Raw genomic sequence first — 21,619 nt, forward strand, 5'->3', positions numbered from 1 at the left:
CTAATGTAACATTATGTGTCAACTATACTTCAATTAAAAAAAAAATCCAAGTTACTATGTATATCACTAGTTGGTTCCTATTACATAACCTTGAAAAAGCAGGAGGCACCTCCACCCAAAGTTTGGTCTGGATGTTGAGAGTGATGATGCCATACACACACCAAGAGAGCATGGAAAGATTTCTTACTTAAATAATTGAGATCTCTGGGAGGGGTAGGGCAGGCCTCTCAAGAGAGAGCAAGAGAGCAAATGTCTTAAGAGATTTTTATTGTGGTTGGGGCCGGGATGAGGGTTCCTGAGCACCAGCAGGGGCTCATGTGGTCTGAATCACCTGGTGGCACCAGAGAAGGGAGTACCTAGCATTTCTGATCATTTTGTCCAGATGTGGGGCACAAGGGGAAGAAGGAAGGGTGAAGCTTAAAAGGTGTCAGCAGTCAAACATCAAGAAAGGCAGTCAGGACTGTCCTCATCATTCCTGCTTATTAATAAGCAGTAGTCCATGCCAAACCGGTTTGTTTAACCATTCACTACTGAAGGACATTTGGATTATTTCCAGTTTTTGGTTATTACAAATCAAGCTGCTATTGACATTGGGAATAGGTATTCGTATGGATACAGGTTTCATTTCTGAGATAAATGCCCAGGAGTGTGATTGCTGAGTCATATGGTAAGCATGTGTTTGTTAAACAAATTGCTTAATTCACGGTACATATTTTTTCTGTCCTTTTACTTTCAACCTACCTATATCACTAGATTTGAAATGAGTTTCTTGTAAAAAGTACATAGTTGGGTCTTGGTTTCTTATCCACTCTGTCAACATCTCTCTTTTAATTGGTATATTTAGACCATTTACATTTAATGTGATTGACATGTTAGAAGACTTAATTCTGCCATTTTTTCCCCTATTTGCCCTTTCGATTTTTCCTGGACAAGGACATCTCATACATGTCTCTGTAGTTTGCAGCTGGAGAAAGACATGATTGTGCAATTAGCACAGAGGGAGGACAAAAAAGCCTGGGCTTAACCTCTCCAGTCTCCTCCTATACGTATCTTTTTCTTGCTTTTTCTATATTGTAGTAAATCTTAGCCATGAGTGTAACTTTGAATCCTCAGAACCCTTCCAGTGACTCACCAAACCAGTGGGTGGTCATGGGACCACTGAGACAGTAGGTAAGACTGAACTGGTTTTTAAGGTCCTTCTCTTCTTTTTAAGGTCATTAACTCCATCTTCCTCTCATCTCCGTAGGGCCTTCTTCCATCAGAAATGCCCCCATTCTCTCGAATCTCTAACCTCCCTGTCCAACAGCTCCTCTGCCTAACGATACTTTAACTCCCTACTCTAAAAACGAACAAACAGGGGCGCCTGGGTGGCTCAGTCGGTTAAGCGTCCGACTTCAACTCAGGTCACGATCTTACGGTCTGTGGGTTCGTGCCCTGCGTCAGGCTCTGGGCTGATGGCTCAGAGCCTGGAGCCTGCTTCTGATTCTGTGTCTCCCTCTCTCTCTGCCCCTCCCCCGTTCATGCTCTGTCTCTCTCTGTCTCAAAAATAAATAAACGTTAAAAAATAAAAAATAAATAAAAAATAAAAACAAACAAACAAAAACAACCTCTCCCTCCACCTGCAAAAATACTCCCCGCCCCACGTCCTTAACCATGGTTTTCCTTTTAAGTCAGCGTCATGTTTCCCCCCTTATCCTCAGCATCCATTTCTTTGTGGTCTACGCTCACTGTGTCGGCTTTCTAATCTCATTCTCTTCTCTACCCACTATTGTTTTCTCAAGTCTCATGCAGTTCCAACAGGTTGCAGATTTGTCATGCTCCTCCCTAGGCTTTTGATAAAACTGGAACAAGAAAAAGAGGAATGAAAAGCCCTCCCCCCCACTTCCTGGTTCTTTTCTTTCCTTTATATCCATCAGCATCCTCTGTCTCTTACACTGATTCTTCTATTTCTATGCCTTAAACACTGGCGTCCGTGTGGTTCCTCACCCCATTGGCTGGTTAACCTCACTGTCGCCCACACTCTCCTGCTACTGCTGCTGCCGCCACCACCACCACCGCCAACTACTGTTAACTTCTACAACTGTATCTCTAATCCCGACCTCTTACAGGAACACCTGAGCTCCAGGATCGCCATAATAATTTCCCACAGGTAATATCTCTAACTGGAGCCCCAAACACACTTCAGATTTAATACATCTACAACTGAACTAAATTCCCGTCTGAATGTTTTCTTTCCCTCTGGTTCCCCTAACTCGCTTAATGTCATTGCCATCTACTAAGTCATGTTAAACATTTTCAAGTTTCCTATGTTTTACAACCTTTTCCATTGGTAGTGACTCACTTTATTTTTGTAATGATTCACTTTGAAATGAGCTGTTATTAATTTAACACTAGTCTGGTGTTACCTAAATATTCCCCAATAGGAACTTCCAGAATGTGAGGTTAATTTGTTAAAAAACTTCTAATCTATAGGATAAGGCCCCAAAGTCCTCCCTCCTTCCCCCTGCCTTTCCAGTACCCCCCCCCCCCCCGCCAAGCTAGTCTTTTATGAAACCTGATTGCTTCTTATTCTCTTTTCTGGTTCCTTTGTCTCTCCAGTCTACTATTTGCCCCTAAGTATTCCCTAAGGTTTGGTTTGCAACTCCCTACTCTTCTCACTTTACTTCCTTACCTAGGTAATCCTGTTTATCAGGGCTTCAATTACTATTGAAATGGTGCTGATTTCTCCAAATCTACGTCTCTAGATATTAGAGGACATTTTTCCTGATCTTCAGAATTAAGTTTCCAACTCCCACATGATTATCTCTACCTGGATGATATCTAAAGATTCAGAGTCTTTAGAAATCTAAAACAACCTCTCTAAATCATTGTTTCATATACATTTCATATTTCACTTATATGCATACATATTGGATATGTATATAAAATCGTGAAATGCTATCTCTGAATTCATATGCTCATAAAAGGGATGACATTTCTTTTTTTTTTTTTAACATTTTATTTTTAAGTATTCTCTACACCCAATGTGGGGCTTGAACTCACAACCCTGAGATCAAGAGTTGCATGCTCCTCTGACTGAGCCAGCCAGAAGCCCCAGGGATGACATTTCTGACATGGCCATTTAATCTCTAGGACACCCTTCCCTAGTATTTGGCCAGTGTAGCACTGTGTGACTGACCTTCAGTTTTCCCTTGAGGTGTCACTTGGACTCACCTTGTAGCAGTCATTAGCAATGAGCTGTAAGAGGCTAAAGGACTCGCCAGAAGTTTCCATCTTGAGATACAGTTCCCAGGCTAGTCTTGGTTTCTTATTCATTATATCTACAAAAAAAAAAAAGAAAAGAAAAAAAAAGTTGGGGCATTTATTTATTTATTTGTTAGAGAGAGAAAGAGAGAGAGAAAGAGCATGCAAGCAGGGGAGAGAGTGAAAGAGAGAAAAAAAATCCTAAGCAGACTCCATGCTCAACACAGATCCTGACATGGGGCTGATCCCATGACCCTGAGATCATGACCTGAGCCCAAATCAAGAGTTGGACACTCAACTGGCTGAGCCACCCAGGCGCCCCAGAGTTTTGCCTTTTAAATGTGCAGGAAATACAATTCTGCATCTTGCTATTCTTTGGATTTCGTTCTATGTTCCAAACAGACAAAGGAATGGTAAATAGCCCTTATGTAGAAAGCTTGCAAGGTCATCATTAAGCTGGTTCTCCATCAGAACTCTACCATACATAAGATATTTAAGTTAGGATTCACAGAATTATGTATTTTTAGATTGGGTTGATTTCCAGTAGTTCCCACTTTGCTCATCTGCTCAAAAGTCACATATCATTCATTAAATCCTTCTCATACAGTTTCAGCCTCACTGAGAACATGTGATTGCCGAAATTTTTCTGTGACTTCAAAAACTCTGTGAACATTTTAAATCTGAGTGAAAAAAAAGGAGCAAGGAAAGATAATTAATAGGAGATGACAGACAGACAAAGGTTGTAGGCTACATAGTATTTTAAAAAATTATGATTTGTGGGATTGAGCCCATGCTGTAGGCACGGAGCCTGTTTTAGATTCTTTCTCCCTTTCTCTCTGCCCCTCCCCAGCTCATGCACGTGTGCACTCTCTCAAAATAAATAAACTTTAAAAACAGATTAAAAAAATATGTTTCCGACACATTACCACTTTTCAGGTCTTCATCATAATGAAAAGGTAAAATTAGCCTATTTAACACAGAATACTGTAAACTGAAATTCTGGAAACTTGAACAGGGCTGAAGGAAGAACTTGACACCTTTCAGGACTATTCATGGAGGTCAATGTTGTATGGTAGAACCAACTACAGGGTAAATGTACATAATACGTGTACATGGCCACCCTAACTGAGTAGCATTAATGATGCTTAATTTCAGTGTTTACTCATTCTACAAAAAAAATTAGAAATGTTCACTGTAGGGGTGCCTGGGTGGCTGAGTCGGTTGAGCATCCGACTCATGATTTCAGCTCAGGTCATGATCCTGGGGTTGTGGGATTGAGCTCCATGTCAGGCTCTATGCTGGGCATGAAGCCAGCTTGGGTTTCTCTCTCTCTCTCTCTCTCTCTCTCTCTCTCTCTCTCTCTCTCTCTCCATTTGCCCCTCTCCCCGGCTTTCTCTCTTTAAAATAAAAAAATAAAACAAGGGGCACCTGGGTGGCTCAGTCAGTTGAGCGTCCAACTCTTGATTTTGGCTCAGGTCATGATCTCATGGTCATGATCTCACGATCAAGTCCTGCATCAGCCTCTGCACTGACAGCCTGGAGCCTGCCTGGGATTCTCAGTCTCCCCTCTCTCTTTGTCCCTCCCCTGCTTGTGCTCTTTTTCTCTCTCCCTCTCAAAATAAATAAATAAAATGAAAAAAAACAACAACTTAAAAATAAATAAATAAATACATAAATGTTCACTATAATTTCTATCCAGAAGATTATGCAACAGAGAAGAAAAAGAGGATTCCTCTGTAACATTAAAAGATGACTCACAGCACCGAGCTAACCAACTGAGGTAAATGTAGTCATTTTTCATCTTCTCACTTTGGATTAAAAGGAAAACCTGTAAGAAGAGGAAAGAAACGGAATAAACATGAAGATATTTTTGCAATAAAAGTACCTATATGGGCTTGCCTTAGGTTAACACTTAGTTGTAGCCTTACAGATGATCAAATGCTATCCAGACTGCTAAGTAAAGGACAAAACAGGGTGACGTTGACATACTTCTCTCAGTTATTGATCTCACAAGCTGGCAAAAGGCTGGTAAGGATATATAAGATTTGAACAGAATAATTAACAACTGCATATTACACATTTGTTTAAGAACACCTGACCGTTGGGGCGCCTGGGTGGCGCAGTCGGTTAAGCGTCCGACTTCAGCCAGGTCACGATCTCGCGGTCCGTGAGTTCGAGCCCCGCGTCAGGCTCTGGGCTGATGGCTCAGAGCCTGGAGCCTGTTTCCGACTCTGTGTCTCCCTCTCTCTCTGCCCCTCCCCTGTTCATGCTCTGTCTCTCTCTGTCCCAAAAATAAATAAACATTGAAAAAAAAAAAAAAAAAAGAACACCTGACCGTATTACTGGGTAGTAAAACAAGTCTCAACAAATTTTGAAGGGCTGGTGTCTTACAGACCACATTGGATAGCCACAATACAATTAAGTTAGAAATCAAAATAAAAAGCTTGGGAAAGATAATACACGTATTTGAAAATCATGACACACATTTTTTTTCCATTTTTTAAAAATTTACATCCAAATTAGTTAGGATCTAGTGCAACAAAGATTTCAGGAGTAGATTCCTTAATGCCCCTTCCCCATTTAGCCCATCCCCCCTCCCACAACCTCTCCAGTAACCCTCAGTTTGTTCTCCATATTTATGAGTCTCTTCTGTTTTGTCCCCCTCCCTGTTTTTATATTATTTTTGTTTCCCTTCCCTTATGTTCATCTGTTTTGTCTCTTAAAGTCCTCATATGAGTGAAGTCATATGATTTTTGTCTTTGTCTGACTGACTAATTTCACTTAGCATAATACCCTCCAGTTCCATCCACGTAGTTGCAAATGGCAAGATTTCATTCTTTTTGATTGCCGAGTAATACTCCATTGTATATATACCACATCTTCTTTATCCATTCATCCATCGATGGACATTTGGGCTCTTTCCATACTTTGGCTATTGTGGATAGTGCTGCTATAAACATGGGGGTGCATGTGTCCCTTCAAAACAGCACACCTGTATCCCTTGGATAAATACCTAGTAGTGCAATTGCTGGGTCGTAGGGTAGTTACATTTTTAATTTTTTGAGGAACCTCCATACTGTTTTCCAGAGTGGCTGCACCAGCTTGCATTCCCAATGAAACACATTTTAAATACAATTTCACAAAGAAGGGGCGCCTGGGTGGCTCAGTCGGTTGAGCGTCTGACTTTGGCTCAGGGCATGATCTCATGGTTTGTGAGTTTGAGCCCCGCATCGGGCTCTGTGTTGACAGCTCAGAGCCTGGAGCCTGCTTCGGATCCTGTGTCTCCCTCTCTCTCTGCCCCTCCCCTACTCATGCTCTGTCTCTCTCTCTCAAAAATAAGTAAAGACATTAAAAAAAAAATTTCACAAAGAAGACATCATAATGGAAGTTAGGAAAGAATTTGAATTTGAATAATAATAAGTGGAACAATTTGCTAAATAATAACAAAACTGAATTGAATAATTCAACTGAATTGCTTTGAATGATTCAGACAAATTAATCTACAGGGTTAGAAGTCAAAATAGTGGTTAGCCTCCGGGGAAAGAGACAGACTCAAACAAGTAGATGAAGAGATTTCTATGGGGCTAGGGTAATACTGTTTCGTGATCTGAGTACTGATTATCTGGATATGTTCACTTTCAAAATTCATCAAGCTGTATACTTTGATTTGATTTGTACAATTTTCTCATTGTATGTTATGCTTTCATAAATGCTATCAAAAAAAGGAAAACAGTACATAGTTACAAAATCTATGTCTATTCATATTTTACTTTTTAATATAACCTAAGAACAAAAGAACTTTTCATAATCCTTTGCCCTTGAACATTGTTTCAGTGACAAAAAGATAACAATGTTTTTATTTTTATCATTTATTTTCAAGTTTTTACTTAAATTCCAGATAGCTAACATATTGTGTAATAGTGATTTTGGGTGTAGAATTTAGTGATTCATCACTTCCATCCAACACCCAGTGCTTACCATGTGCCCTCCTTAATACCCATCAGGCATTTAGCCCATCCCTGCCTACCTCCCCTCCAGCAAACCTCAGTTTGTGGTCTATAGTTAAGAGTCTGTTTTATGGTTTGCTTCTCTTTTTTTTTTTTTTTTTATTTCCCCTATGTTTATCCGTTTTGTTTCACTCTGGAAAACAGTATGGAGGCTCCTCAAAAAGTTAAAGCAGACAGTGTTTATAAATAGAAATCATTCAAATGCATCAAAAGCAGATACCCACCTCTTCACCCTCGCTGGTATTGCCTGTTGCAGCTTTGGCTTGGGCATAATTAAAGTTAAAGATATCATCATTGTAGAAGTAACTCTGGAAAACATCCCAAGAATAGGTCACATTGAGTATTAACATACAAAATATAAAAACATCAGTTATACCAGATAAACTCAAAGATTTTTAAGGCATGGGCTGACACCACCATCACCACCATTGTAAAAGGGCCATCTCTATGAGTATCTTATCTCTGACACATTATATGTAGTATTTTGTATACAAACTCATCTAGAAAATTCTATACTGACCTTAAATGAGTTGAGGTAAATCAAGACATCATCAAATTGCTTAAGCAGAAAGAAACAGGAAGCCATGCACTGCCTCCCGGGTATTGTATCTGAAATGGAATGGGAAAAGGAACCAGGTATATTCACGAAACTGCAAGTTCTCTTTAGCTGAGATTTGAGTCACTTTATAATTCAGAGATAGGAATGTATTCCAAGACCTCTTTCTAGATTCTGAGATTGTAGATTCTGTTCAGTGGACAAAACCCCAGCATAATGGAGGTCACACAGTACTTGAGGGTGACCAATGATCTCTCTTGGGCCTAACTCACAGACTCCAGAAGGAACACACGTCCTGCAGGCTACGGTATTCCTCGTATGTTTTCCCACGTCTTTGAGTCTCTCACCCGTTCCAACACGTGCACACTCAACTAATGTGGCTTAGTCTTCACCATCACTTGTCTATAAGACAACCTAGCACTTCCAGATCAAATGGAGGAATAATTTGCCATGGAACCAGCTGGTCCTGATCCTGAACAACTTTCTGTCTGATATCAGATTCCTGTTTGAGATAGTAGAGAATTAGTGTGACCCCCACCCTTGACACTGGGACTCCTATTCATTCTTGCTCTGTTTAATTTTCCCCCCACAGCACTTATCACAGTCAGATACACCATGTGATCTACTTATTTATTGTGTGTATTGTCTGTCCCACTGGACTGTATGCTCCACAAGGCTGGAGGACTTGTTGGTTTTATTTCCTGCTACATCCCCAGCACCTCAATAAAGTTTCTTATATAAATGAATGAAATGAGGAAAGGAAATATTATTCAATAAATGGTCATGGTGAAACATTTGAAAGAAAATGAATATTCAGGGGTGATAAAAATATTTAACAACTAGTTCACTACGAACACTGTCCACCAGAAAAGATGCTGGCCTTAGACAACTGGTGCAAACAGCCGTACCAGCTCCCACTGGCCAACTCACAGCCCTTTTGATAGCCCTTTCTCAAATCTTACACTCTTGACCAATGAAATCAATACTTAAGAAAATAAAGCAACAAAACTACTAGTGGGAAATATAAGTGAATATTATCTAACTGTGGGGGTACGGAAGCATTTTCTAACCTACATACCCATGTATAATATCATCATAAAAAGGTAAACTTAATTGAATAAGATTTAAATATTTTTTATGTGAAAAAATACCACAGGCAAAATTGAAAGGCAAATGACCCGCCAGAAAAAATACCTATGACATGATGAAAGTTGAATACTTAGAAAGCCCTTGAAAAATCAAGAGAAGTTAACATTTCAAATCAAAACCAGAATCAGGGTGCCTGCGTGGCTCGTTGGTTAAGTATCCAACTCTTGACTTCAGCTGGGGTAATGATCTGTTTGTGGGTTTGAACCCTGCATCAGGCTCTGTGCTAACAGCATGGAGCCTGCTTGGGATTCTCTCTCCCTCTCTCTCTGCCCCTCCCCTGCTCACACTCTCCCTCTCTGAGTCAAAATAAATGAAAAATAAACATTAAAAAGAAACAGAATCGGGGGCGCCTGGGTGGCTCAGGCTCGGTTAAGCGTCCGACTTCAGCTCAGGTCACGATCTCGTGGTCTGTGAGTTCGAGCCCCTCATCAGGCTCTGGGCTGATGGCTCAGAGCCTGGAGCCTGCTTCCGATTCTGTGTCTCCCTCTCTCTCTGTCCCTCCCCTGTTCATGCTCTGTCTCTCTCTGTCCCAAAAAATAAACGTTAAAAAAAAAATTTAATAAAAAAATAAATAAATAAAAAGAAACAGAATCGAATTTTAAGAACTCTTATGAACTAAAGATTACATTTATTCTCCTCTATTTATATATTCTCTCATCCCACTTTAGTTGAGATGTTGAGAAGAGCTAACCCAATACTCCCTCCTGTGTCTCTCCCACAGGACTTCCTACTTTATACTTTTCTTTCAAGCCTGACAGACGTATCTCCGGACAGAGACTCAAACTTCACCAGTCAATATATGAACCAACTCCAACAATTACAAATCATGTGAATGAGTACAGATTTCAGACATACCACACTCACTCGCTGACCCTCCCACCAGCTGGAAGAACTGCTGGGCAATTTTCATATGGTCCCTCTGAAAAACAAAGCAGAGCTGAGAGAGCTGATATAAGCTGAAAATATTTCATTTGTATTATATGTTATGCTTTTAAAATATCTGCCAGGATTTAATATATACCCTTCTTTTAAATCCTCTCCCAAACAAACGAATTCTTATTAGCATAAGCAACTAGAGAATCATAACCTGAAACTGAATTGAAACCAACCCAGGGTCAGATAAAAAAGAGAAAAAAACCTAATTCCCAAATTGTATCCTAAAAGTACCTTCATTAAATGAACTCATTCATTTAGTCATTCATTCACACAATGAACAGATATTTATTGCTCCTTTATCATATATCAGACCTTGTGGTAGGAGCCATAGTTATAACAAGGAGTATTAAATACACTCATTTATGGATTCAGTACCTATTTAATGCCTATTGTAGAGGGAGCCAGAGATAAAATGATTTATTTATATCTATTTTGTTCCAAAAAGAATGTAATGTGCCATATTCGTATGAATAAGTACTTAATTTTGGGCAGTGCTTATAAAAAGTCTTTGCCAAAGAAACAATTATCCCCATTTTACAGATGCCAAGATTACAGCTCAGAGGTGTGCAAGGTTAATGCAACTCACTGAAAGTAAGAATGAAGATGTGTGATGATTTGCAGTTGTTATTAGGTATAAACACACTGCTTAAAAATGGGGCTTTTAAAAGATGAAGCAACAATTCTTAGAGTGAAAGATTTCTTTTTTTGGTCTTTAAATAACATAGAATTCTTTTTACAATGGAATCTAGGTTGGGGGATATGGAGGAACGAAAGGAACTGCAAATGAGCCTAATCGTAAGCTTATTGCTGGCTGAACTTGAATGTTCACTTTGATCTTTTCCACAACAGTGTAACTGCAGACTCTACGTTACCAGTGATTTCATACTTACCGAACCCATTTCCTGGCCAAGAGCTGCATTGACCACTCCTTTGAGGATATACTCCTGGCAACATGGAATAACACTAATTACTGTTAAGAGAATGTGTAGCTATGAGATGTCTTCCAAATTAATTTCAACTTAATACTCTCAATATATTATCAAAAGTTACCCAGAGTCACTTTTCTCTTTTCCATCCTTGGCTTGAATGAAAGAATTAGGAGACTTTCATTTGGTTTTCAGGAAAGTGTCCATATAATAGAATTCACCATATCTGTAAATTCTCAATCTTAAGCAGAAAAACTCAGTGGAAACTTTTAAGTTTTATTTGACTCAATGGAAAAAATTAACAATAAAATATTTATGTAATAATTTTTATCACCTTATTAGCCCCTGCCATTGTTCATAACAACAACATACACATTATTTTCTCTTTCCAATAATATAATAACTTTGTTTTCATAATAATCTTTTTCCTCAAAAAACAAAAAAGTATCCTGTAATTTCCATTTGTAAGGTATTCTCTCTTTTGGAGCCCTGAGACCTCACCTTCATCCCTTTCAGACATGGCTCTTTTCTTTAATAGACACCTTCTTTAGCAGCTTTATCCATTTTTTATGCAGGTACTATTTTTATTTAAGAGGGCTCATAAAAAGAACACAAAAGATGCCAAAGCTTTTATTTTATTTTTTTATTTGAGAGAGAGAGAGAGAGAGAGCATGAGTGGGTGGAGGGGCAAAGAGAGAGAGAGAGAATCCTAAGCAGGCTCCACACTCAGCATGGAGCCCAGTGTGGGACTCAATACGATGACCTTGGGATCATAACCTGAGTTGAAATAAAGAGTTGGAAGCTCAACCAGCTAAGCCACCCAGGCATCCCAATGCTGAAGCTTTTAATACACTTGAGAACTATACCTGCTTGGATTTCATAGGGTCTAGAAACATTTTCAGTCTTTCATTCAATGAGTACAATGTCTACAACATACTTGTGTACATCGTGTTGGAAATCCAAATAGACAACGGTCCCTGACTGCAAAGAGCTAACAATCTAGTAGGGGAAAGACAAATTACAAACAATTATACTAGTGAGATAAGTTTCTTTCTATACCTTGCTGTTAGTTCCATTGTAATCCTAGATTTAGGTTTTTTCACACCTCAACCCTTTTGAGGAAATGACCACATATAAGGGAGTTTAAAAACATAAAAAATCCAGAATATTCATTCTCATATCAAAAGTCTCACAGGACATTCCTAGATCAATATATATGGTCTTCCCTGAGATTCTATAAGCAGGAATCTTCTCTAATATGCCTTCTTGCTACCTTTCTGAAATTCTGCTTTCAACAGAAGTTGGTTAGTAAAATGGTAACACATTTTCAATTACCTGAGGAGTAGTAGGTTCCAAATCCTTAATTAAGTTATAAGCTTCTTGAACATCATCTGAAATACAAGAAATAAGTAGCTATACTAGTCTATATTCCAGCAAACTCTTCTGAAATAGTCCCAAAAACATACGGTCCTTCAGTACTCAAACGTTCATGGGAAGTATGAGTTGTTTTATCTGTCTTCTAACTCTCCATCAAGTTCAATGTGGAGTAATTATCTTAAGGATAACCAAAATATCTTAGGAGACCCATAAGCCATGAAGCACCTAAAAAAGGGTTCAAGCTAAGAATATGGACTATTATATACCAATGGCATTGTAATTATACAAGAAAAACAACCGATTTTTTAAAAGAGAATACATATTAATTTATATTAAGTATGTAGGAGTGAAATGACATGAAGTCTGGGATTTGCTGTAGGGGGAGTATGGATGAAAAAATAATGGCAATATCTTGAAGACTGTTGAAGCTGGAATGAATACTTGGCTGTTCGTTTTGGGCATTTATACTATTTACTTTTGCTTAGTTTGAAATTTTTTATAATAAAAATTAATTTCTAAAACACATACGATATTTAATTCCTGTCCAAAAGCCTACTTCATTGAGCTTATATATCAGATAGAACTGTTTACACGTTCATGTTCTTATTTTAATAAACACTTACATTTTCCTCGATGAGGAATATGTTGTCTGGTTGGTTTCTACCATGCACCTAAAAAGGCCCACACTGTTAGTCCGAGGTCCTTGACACAGCGCCACCACCAATGCATGGTAGCTCCTATCCTGCACTCATCACTGTTAGTAAAAGACTGATTTAGGCATGTGTCTACAATTTTATCCTTACTTAAGGGCAGTCAATGTCACATTCTCTTTGAATCATAATATTTCTCATAAGAAGCTGCAGGTAGAAAGAAACAGAAAGGCAGACAACTAGACTAAAGAAAAAATAGTTAATGATAAAGACTCAAGAAAATGTGGATGTACACTATACACAGGGGAACACTAGAAAAATAACTGTAAGGAAGAGGAAGGAAAAACGATGGAAAAACTGAAATAGATGGGTAGAGAACAAAAGACAGAAAAATAAAAGGAAGAAAGAAAAACAGAATGAGGGAGAAGGTTGGAGGCAAGAGAAAAGGTACGACAACAAATAAGCACCAATAAATTTGTTCTATCCTATGAACCTGCTGCAAATGCATTTTTGGAAGCATTTTGGATTTTAAAAGTTAAGCAACTAGCTCAATCAGAGATTAAATGTTCTACCATATCTCATTGTAAGCAAGACCAAGACAAATTTTTCTTACCTTGACGAAGGTAGTAAATCACTAAGTTTAACCGAGCTTCAGGAATGACATCAACCAGGGGAGGCAAAACCTGCAAAGCCCCTTCTCCTCCTCGGAAAACAACCTAACGACAGAAAAAGTCCATTATTATGGCAATAAGCATGAATGCACTTATTGGGGAAATGTGTAAGGAGCTGCCACTTATAACTCAGTTATTCTCTGAAAAGATGAATATATTTTTGAAGCTCTCAATATACACACGACTTTGACCTTCTTGAAAAAAGCCATTATCTAAATTATAATAAGTGTAAGCAACAGAATAAAGGCATACGCCTATCGCATACGTTTCCTTTTCATAAGAACTACAGAAAACTCTTAAAGTACCCAATAGTCAATAATAAAACTTTTTTCTAGACAAATATTCTATATCAAAAACTCCAGGAAGGAATTTATATAACCTTTTTGAGCCTTTTTCTTCATTATAAGGATTGAATGAGATCAAGAGGGGTAAATGTGTGTAAATTTAAAAGTAAAAGCTTTTAAGAAAAGCTCCTTAAATACAGATGCTTTCAAAATAATATAAAAACAGGGAGGAGGACAAAACATAAGAGACTCCTAAATATGGAGAACAAACAGAGGGTTACTGGAGGGATTGTGGGGGGGATGGGCTAAATGGGTAAGGGGCACTAAGGAATCCATTCCTGAAATCATTGTTGCACTATATGCTAACTAACTTGGATGTAAATTTAAAAAATAAATTAAATTTTGGGCGCCTGGGTGGCTCAGTCGGTTAAGTGGCCGACTTCAGCTCAGGTCATGATCTCACACTCCGTGAGTTCGAGCCCCGCGTCGGGCTCTGTACTGACAGCTCAAAGCCTGGAGCCTGCTTCAGAGTCTGTGTCTCCCCCTCTCTCTGCCCCTCCCCTGCTCATGCTCTGTCTCTCTCTGTCTCAAAAACAAATTTAAAAACATCAAAAAATTAAAAACAAAAACAAAGATGGACTCGAGTTTGACTTTCGCCAGAAAATCCTTCCATTCATTGTAATCCACAAGGATAGATGTTCCTTGGTCTTGGCCAACAAAATGAACCCTTGGACTTATACTGCCTTGCACTTCTTTCTAAATGTTATATATGTCTTACTGCCCTCCCAGTAAGGGTTTCCTTGAGGAGAGGACCTCATATCTAAAACTTATGTTCTCTCTCCCATAGCAAGGAGGAGTTCACTTGGAGTAGAGAAGTATTTGTTGCAATATCTCCCTTCACGTATCCTTCTAACTGCTTTGATATACCAAAGTAGGATTAAGACTCAATTCAGTCACGATGATAGTGCTATTCACCAGATTGTGCCTGATGAGTTCTTTAGCAAATTCAAAGGAAGAAGAAGCGTTGTCCATCAAGCTTTTGAGTTCTGCCTGAAATTGAAAAAGGAAAGGCTTAGGAAAACGCAAGTATACAGTCCTTACACCACATATTTTTACAACGTTTTATAGTTTACAAGGAATTTAACACACTGTTTCATTTGTTTCTCAGGACTCGGAGAGTCAGTGTGATTATTATCCTCATTTTACAGATGAGAACATCAAGGCTTATAAACATTACATGACTTGAACCTTCCAATAAGCAGCAAGTGTGAAACTGGTCAACCCAAGTCTGAAGACTTCTACTTTGCAGAGCCAAAGGTGATAAAGGAGCTAAGTTTTTCACAACTGAGGTTGGTTCTTCAATGTGATCATTCCACCTATACCCTGAACTCTCATAGTACCTCCTTCCTGCTGAATTGGCCTTTACTTACATACCATAATTAAAATACCTTCTCCTATTATTTATTAGACCTATCAGATCTCTTCTGTATTCTCTCACCCTTTTAGCTCCCCATAGAACAAATGGTCAACCTTTCTAGCATCCTCACTAACACCCTCGATTCCCTTAGCCCTTCCTCAGCTTTCTGTTGTTCCTGACTTGCCAATCTATAATTTTGAGTAATCTTCCTCTCCTCCTTTTTCTACTTCCATCAGTAGGTAGCTAACCTTTTCAGGATAAAATAATTAAATTTTAAAAAATTTTATTTTAGAGACAGAGAGCAAGCAGGGGAGAGGGGCAGAGGGCTGAGGAGGGAGAGGGAAGGAGGGGGGGGAGAGAGAGAGAATATCTTAAGCAGGCTCCATGCTAAGCGCAGAGCCTGATGTCAGGCTCGATCCCCTGACCCTGGGATCATGATCTGAGCCGAAATCAACAGTCAGACCCTCAACCAACCGAGCCACCCAGGCTCCCCACTATTTAAATTCTCGATTGTTCTCACTAACCACTACAAACTTTCTCTACTTGATCTCATATGGGATTATGCATCTACCTCAGCAATGCTTTTATTAATCCCTTCTTTTGTCCACAGCAGCAATTCTAAAGTGTTTGGTAATATTAGGTTAGAGCAGCAATTTTCAAGCTTTTTGATCTCAAGATCTTTTTTATAGTCTTAAAAATTATTAAGGATCCTTAAGAGCTTTTGTTTACATGGGTTATAGCCCACATAAATAGCGCACACTACAATATACACTGTATTAGAAATTAAAACAGAAATTTTAAATTATTCAATTAATCAAAAATAATAATAACACCACTATATATTAACATAAATATATTTCATTAAGAAAACTGCATTTAGGGGCGCCTGGGTGGCTCAGTCAGTTGAGCATCCGACTTTGGCTAAGGTCATGATCTTATGGTTCGTGAGTTTTGAGTCCCACGTAGGGCTCTATGCTGACAGCTCAGAGCTGGGAGCCTCCTTTGGATTCGGTGTCTCTCCCTTTCTCTCCTCATTCATGCTCTTTCTCTCTCAAAAATAAATAAACATTTTTAAAAATTGCATGTAGGGGTGCCTGGGTGGTTCAGTCAGTTTAGTGTCGAATTCTAGGTTTCGGCTCAGGTCATGATCTTGCAATATTGTGAGTTCAAGCCCGATGTGGGGCTCTGTGCTGGCAGCACAGAGCCTTCTTGGAATACTCTCTCTCTGCCCCTTCCCTCACTCACGCTGTCTCTGTCTCTCTCAAAATGGATAAATAAACTTAAAAAAAATCCCCGCATTTACCACTGCAAAAATTTAGTGAGAAGAGTAGTACTGTTCCATAAATTTTTGCAAATCTCTTTCATGTCAGGCTTAAAAGAGGACAGCTAGCTTGGCATGTCTGTATCTGCATTGGATCTATTTTGAAATCACGTTGTCTCTGGAAAACTTCAGTGCACACTTGAGCAAATGAAAGTGAAAAAAGAAAATCTTTTAGTAAGATGAGGATAGTTCTGATTCAGGCAGGACCAGCCAGAACTGAGGGGAAGGCAAGTGAGATGCCTAGGGCACAAGATTTAAAACAGTACTCACTGGGGTGCCTGGGTGGCTCAGTTCGTTGAGCATGTGACCTGGGCTCAGGTCATGATCTCACAGCTCTGTGAGTTTGAGCCCTGCGTCAGGCTCTGTGCTGATGGCTCGGAGCCTGGAGCCTGCTTCGGATTCTGTGTCTCCCTCTCTCTCTGCCCCTAACCCACTTGCATTCTGTCTCTGTCTCTCTCAAAAATAAATAAACATTTAAAAAATAAAAAAAAATAATAAAGCAGCACTCACTGCACAAGCAAGGATGTCTAACACCATTAGTCATCAAAGAAATGCCAATCAAAACCACAATGAGATTCCACTTCACATCCAACAGGATGGCTAGCATAAAAAAGTCAGATAATAACTGTTGGCAAGGATATAGAGAAACTGAAACTCCTACATACGGCTGGTGTGAATGTAAACTTGTACAGTTACTTTGTAAAACAGTCTGGCAGTCCCTTAATTAAATAGAGAGTTCCATATAACCCAGCAATTCCTCTTCTAGGAATATACCCAAGACAAGTGGAAACAAGTCCAAAACATGTCCAAAAACACGTACACAAATGCTCATAACAGCATTATTCATAATAGACAGAAAGCGGAAACAACCCAAATGTCCATCAGCTGATGAATGGAAAAATAAAATGAAATATATCCACACAATAGAATATTATTTGCTCATAAAAACAAATGAAATAGTAATACATGCTACAGCATGATGAACTTTATAAACGTTATACTAAATAAAAGAAGATAATCATAAAAGTTCACATGTGGGTGCCTAGATGGCTGGTTGGTTGAGCATCCAACTCTTGACTTTGGCTTGGGTCATGATCCCAGGGTCATGGGATCGGGCCCCATGTCAGGCTCTGGGCTGAGTGTGGAGCCTGCTTAAGACTCTCATTCTCTCTCATCCCTCCCCCGCTCTCTCAAATTAAATTTTTTTTTAATTTTTAATAAATTAAAAGAGGAAATATTCTGCATGAAATATATCTTTTTACATTCAAATTTTCTGTGCCCTTATATTTAAAACATATATTAGGGTTTTGTCTTTTAAATCTAATTTGCCAATCTTTGTCTTTTAATTGAGAAATTAAAACTTTTATTTTATTATTTTTAATTTTTTTTTTTCAACGTTTTATTTATTTTTGGGACAGAGAGAGACAGAGCATGAACGGGGGAGGGGCAGAGAGAGAGGGAGACACAGAATCGGAAACAGGCTCCAGGCTCTGAGCCATCAGCCCAGAGCCCGACGGGGGGCCCGAACTCACGGACCGCGAGATCGTGACCTGGCTGAAGTGGGACGCTTAACCGACTGCGCCACCCAGGCGCCCCTTTTTTTAAATTTTTTTTAACGTTTTATTTATTTTTGAGACAGAGAGAGACAGAGCATGAACAGGGGAGGGTGAGAGAGAGAGGGAGACACAGAATCCGAAACAGGCTCCAGGCTCTGAGCTGTCAGCACAGAGCCCGATGCGGGGCTCGAACTCACAGACCGCGAGATCATGACCTGAGCCGAAGTCGGCCGCCCAACCGACTGAGCCACCCAGGCGCCCCTAAACCTTTTAAATATAACGTATTATAATATAATTAGGGGCGCCTGACTGGTTCAGTCAGTGGGCATGCAACTCTTGGTCTTGGGGTCATGAGTTCGAGCCCCACTTAAAAAACATAGAATCTTTGGGGCACCTGGGTGGCTCAGTCAGTTGAGCATCCGACTTCAGGTTAGGTCAAGATCTCACAGTTCATGGGTTCGAGCCCCATGTTGGGCTCTGCACTGACCACGTGATGCCTGCTTAGAATTCTCTCTCTGCCTCTCTCTCTGCCCCTCCCCTGCTCGTGTTCTCACTCTCTCTCTCTCTCAAAATAAATAAACATTTAAAAAAATAAAATCTTTAAAAAAAATAAAATATATATATATATATAATTATAGATTATTTAAATTTGAAAAAGGCAAAACAATGAGGTTTTTAGAAGATAATACCAGAGAATATGATCTTGAGCCAGGAAGTCCTCTTAAACAAAATAGAGAAAGCACCAAACATAAAGAAAAAGATAGTTTTGACAATGTTTCTGCCTACAAAATCCTTGATAAATGTTAATATTTACTGAGAGTTTGCCATGTACATCAAGTTAGGGACTTTACGTACATCGTATCACTTAATCTTCACAGCAGGCTATAATAAGTCAGTCTATTACTTTCCTTACTTTGCAGGAGGTTAAGTAGTTCACCGAAGGCCGCACAGCTATCACCCGGGAGTAGAATTTGGGTCTATCTGATTTCAAAGCTCCTGTTCTTAACCACTACCGTGGAAGCCTTCCCAGTTTGGGGGGCAGATTTTGTTTAAGTCTTTATCCTCTGAGGGGTGCCTGGGTGGCTCAGTTGGTTGAGCGGCCACCTTTGGCTCAGGTCATGATCCTGTGGTTTGTGGGTTCGAGCCCCGCGTTGGGCTCTGTGCTGACAGCTCAGAGCCTGGAGCCTGCTTCAGACTCTGTGTCTCCCTCTCTCTCTGCCCCTCCCCTGCTCATGTTCTGTCTGTCTGTCTCTCTCTCTCTCTCTCGAAAATAAACATTAAAAAACATTTTTTTTAAGTTTTTATCCTCTGAAACTAGCATTCTCCTTCCTTCCCCGAGCATCTTACATTCACTGCTTCTACTGCTTCATCATCTAATTGTCATCCTTCTGCCATATCCTTTATGACAAATTCCAATCCAAGCAATTACTCACCCACTCCTCAACTCCTTGTTGTCTAGATCCAACCCCCAATGATAATGATATGCTAATCATCAGAGTAGGGAACTGTAGGAAATCCTAGTTATGGTACCCAATGGCTTTTTCTCAATCTTTATCTTTACTGACCTCTTTTGAACCTCCCCCTTCTTTGAACACAATTCTCCCTTAATTTCTAAGTCATACTTTAAGTTTCTCATTCAACCAAGACACTTAGTTGACACCAACTTTATGTGTGCTTTGTGCCAGGTACAGGGATGCAAACGTCAAAATAAAGTTTCAAACCTCAATAAACTTGTCTAGATTAAAGACAATTAGGCAACTACCAAATATTACGCATGATATTTTATATATTATATATATACAATCACATAAAAGAGCTAAGAAATTTCATCTAAAATTGCAGTTAAGTCTATGGGCTTTAGAGTCAGATAAACAAGGGTTTGAGAGCTGAATTCATCACTTGTTGTAAAATTTTGGGCAAGTTATTCAAAATACTTTAAAAATTAGGTGAATCATTACAGATTACATCATGCTTACTATAGAAGAGCAGAATGCTACTGGTGTTTGTAGAGAGAATGAGCCATATAAGGTTGAACCCATTATACAAATTACTAGAGGAATGCCTTATTTTTAAATGGTTTGATAAAATTATAAGTAAACACAAACAGCTAAAGTTCCCCCTGCCAAAGCTTGTCAGGGTACATTTGACATAGTCATCTACTGCTGGAAACATTATAAAATTAGTATGTAAGCTGCACAGACACAATTGCACATGAAAAAGAATGCTTTTTAGAGACCTGAGATGCAGCTTGGTGCCCTGGCTTGGATAATGCCAGACCTACAGAATATTGGTTAACCACACTACCCATACGAGACTACGGAAAGCATGGGCAGACAAAATGTAAACATTTAATAGACTGGGAAACATTGGCAAAGTCCCCAAGATTAACTCAAGGTAGAAAAGTGAGAATATATTTTGTTTATTTGTTCTTACCAAAGGCTATAAACCCGAAAGAGATCAAACTGCAAACCAGTTGACTATTAAACTGCTAATGCTGGAAACCAGCCAGTTAGGCAGACTGCAGGGACTATTTGGTTGAAATGAGCATACCCAAGATCGTATTTTACATGACATACAAATGGACTGTTCAGTGGCAAACTAAGCAGATGAAGTGGCGGGCATCTGTGTTGCCACAACAGACCACCCTTCACCAACATAAACCACAAATAGTACTCCTCCCCTCCCCCACGATTACGAAACACTGTTTCACCCAGGGGTCGAATCTGCTGTCAGCTAAAGCGTGTCAATAATGTTCCTCACCGTTGCAGTTTCACTGAATTTTGCTTCGATACAGTCAGTTCGCTGGTTTCAGTTCCTTTCCCTCCTCCCCCAGTGGCACAATGCCAGCTGGAACAGTTTTTTGGGCAAGGGTGGGATTTTGTAATTTTGACACATGCACAAATTTTACATTTGAAATTTGGTGGCTTCTGACATCAACTAAAATAGTGGTTGAGGAAGTAATTTCCAAGTATGGCCTCCCTCATACAGTTAACCTAAAAATAACCTGTATAGGGGCACGTGACTGGCTATGGAATGTGTGACTCTTGATCTCAGGGTTTTAAGTTCGGGCCCCATGTTGTATGTAGAGATTACTTTAAAAAAATAAAATCTTAAGAAAAAAAAACCCTTATATATTATGTAAATAAATAAATAAATATCTGTTAATAGATATAGAATATACCCTCTCCCTCTCTATATGTGTGCATGCATGAGTGTGTGTGTGTGTGTGTGTGTGTGTGTGTGTGTGTGTAGAATGTTAAACAAAAGGGAGTCCCATGTATGGCCTCCTATGTACTCTCAGTTTCCTTTACAAAGACAGCTATAACAGGGGGACCTGGGTGGCTCAGTCAGTTGAGCATCTGACTTCAGCTCAGGTCATGATCTCACACCTCATGGGTTTGAGCCCTGCATCAGGCTCTGTGCTGACATCTCGGAGCCTGAAGCCTGCTTCAGAGTGTCTCCCTCTCTCTCTCTCTGCCCCTCCCAGCTTACCCTCTGTCTGTCTCTCTCTCAAAAATAAGTAAAC

The 21,619-nt window shown here is 39.4% G+C and overlaps 1 protein-coding gene across 5 annotated transcripts in view; it reads right to left on the reverse strand.

The window, feature by feature from the left end:
- The window catches only part of IFT56 (intraflagellar transport 56), a 52,830-nt gene that overhangs the window by 5,325 nt on the left and 25,886 nt on the right, over positions 1-21,619 (reverse strand). For 4 of the 5 annotated variants that reach the window (XM_025929599.2, XM_086688979.1, XM_025929598.2 and 1 more), the window contains 9 exons: positions 14,775-14,849; positions 13,458-13,560; positions 12,153-12,208; positions 10,782-10,835; positions 9,811-9,874; positions 7,771-7,859; positions 7,475-7,558; positions 5,002-5,071; positions 3,214-3,320 (listed from right to left, as the gene is read on the reverse strand). In XM_025929599.2, coding sequence (XP_025785384.2) covers positions 3,214-3,320; positions 5,002-5,071; positions 7,475-7,558; positions 7,771-7,859; positions 9,811-9,874; positions 10,782-10,835; positions 12,153-12,208; positions 13,458-13,560; positions 14,775-14,849 — 702 coding nt within the window. The remainder of the gene's footprint in view (positions 1-3,213; positions 3,321-5,001; positions 5,072-7,474; positions 7,559-7,770; positions 7,860-9,810; positions 9,875-10,781; positions 10,836-12,152; positions 12,209-13,457; positions 13,561-14,774; positions 14,850-21,619) is intronic. The other variant, XM_086688962.1, reaches the window with a different exon arrangement.

This window comes from Puma concolor, chromosome A2, assembly GCF_028749965.1.
Source record: "Puma concolor isolate L17-30 chromosome A2, mPumCon1.1.hap2, whole genome shotgun sequence".
Taxonomy (NCBI): Eukaryota; Metazoa; Chordata; class Mammalia; order Carnivora; family Felidae; genus Puma; species Puma concolor.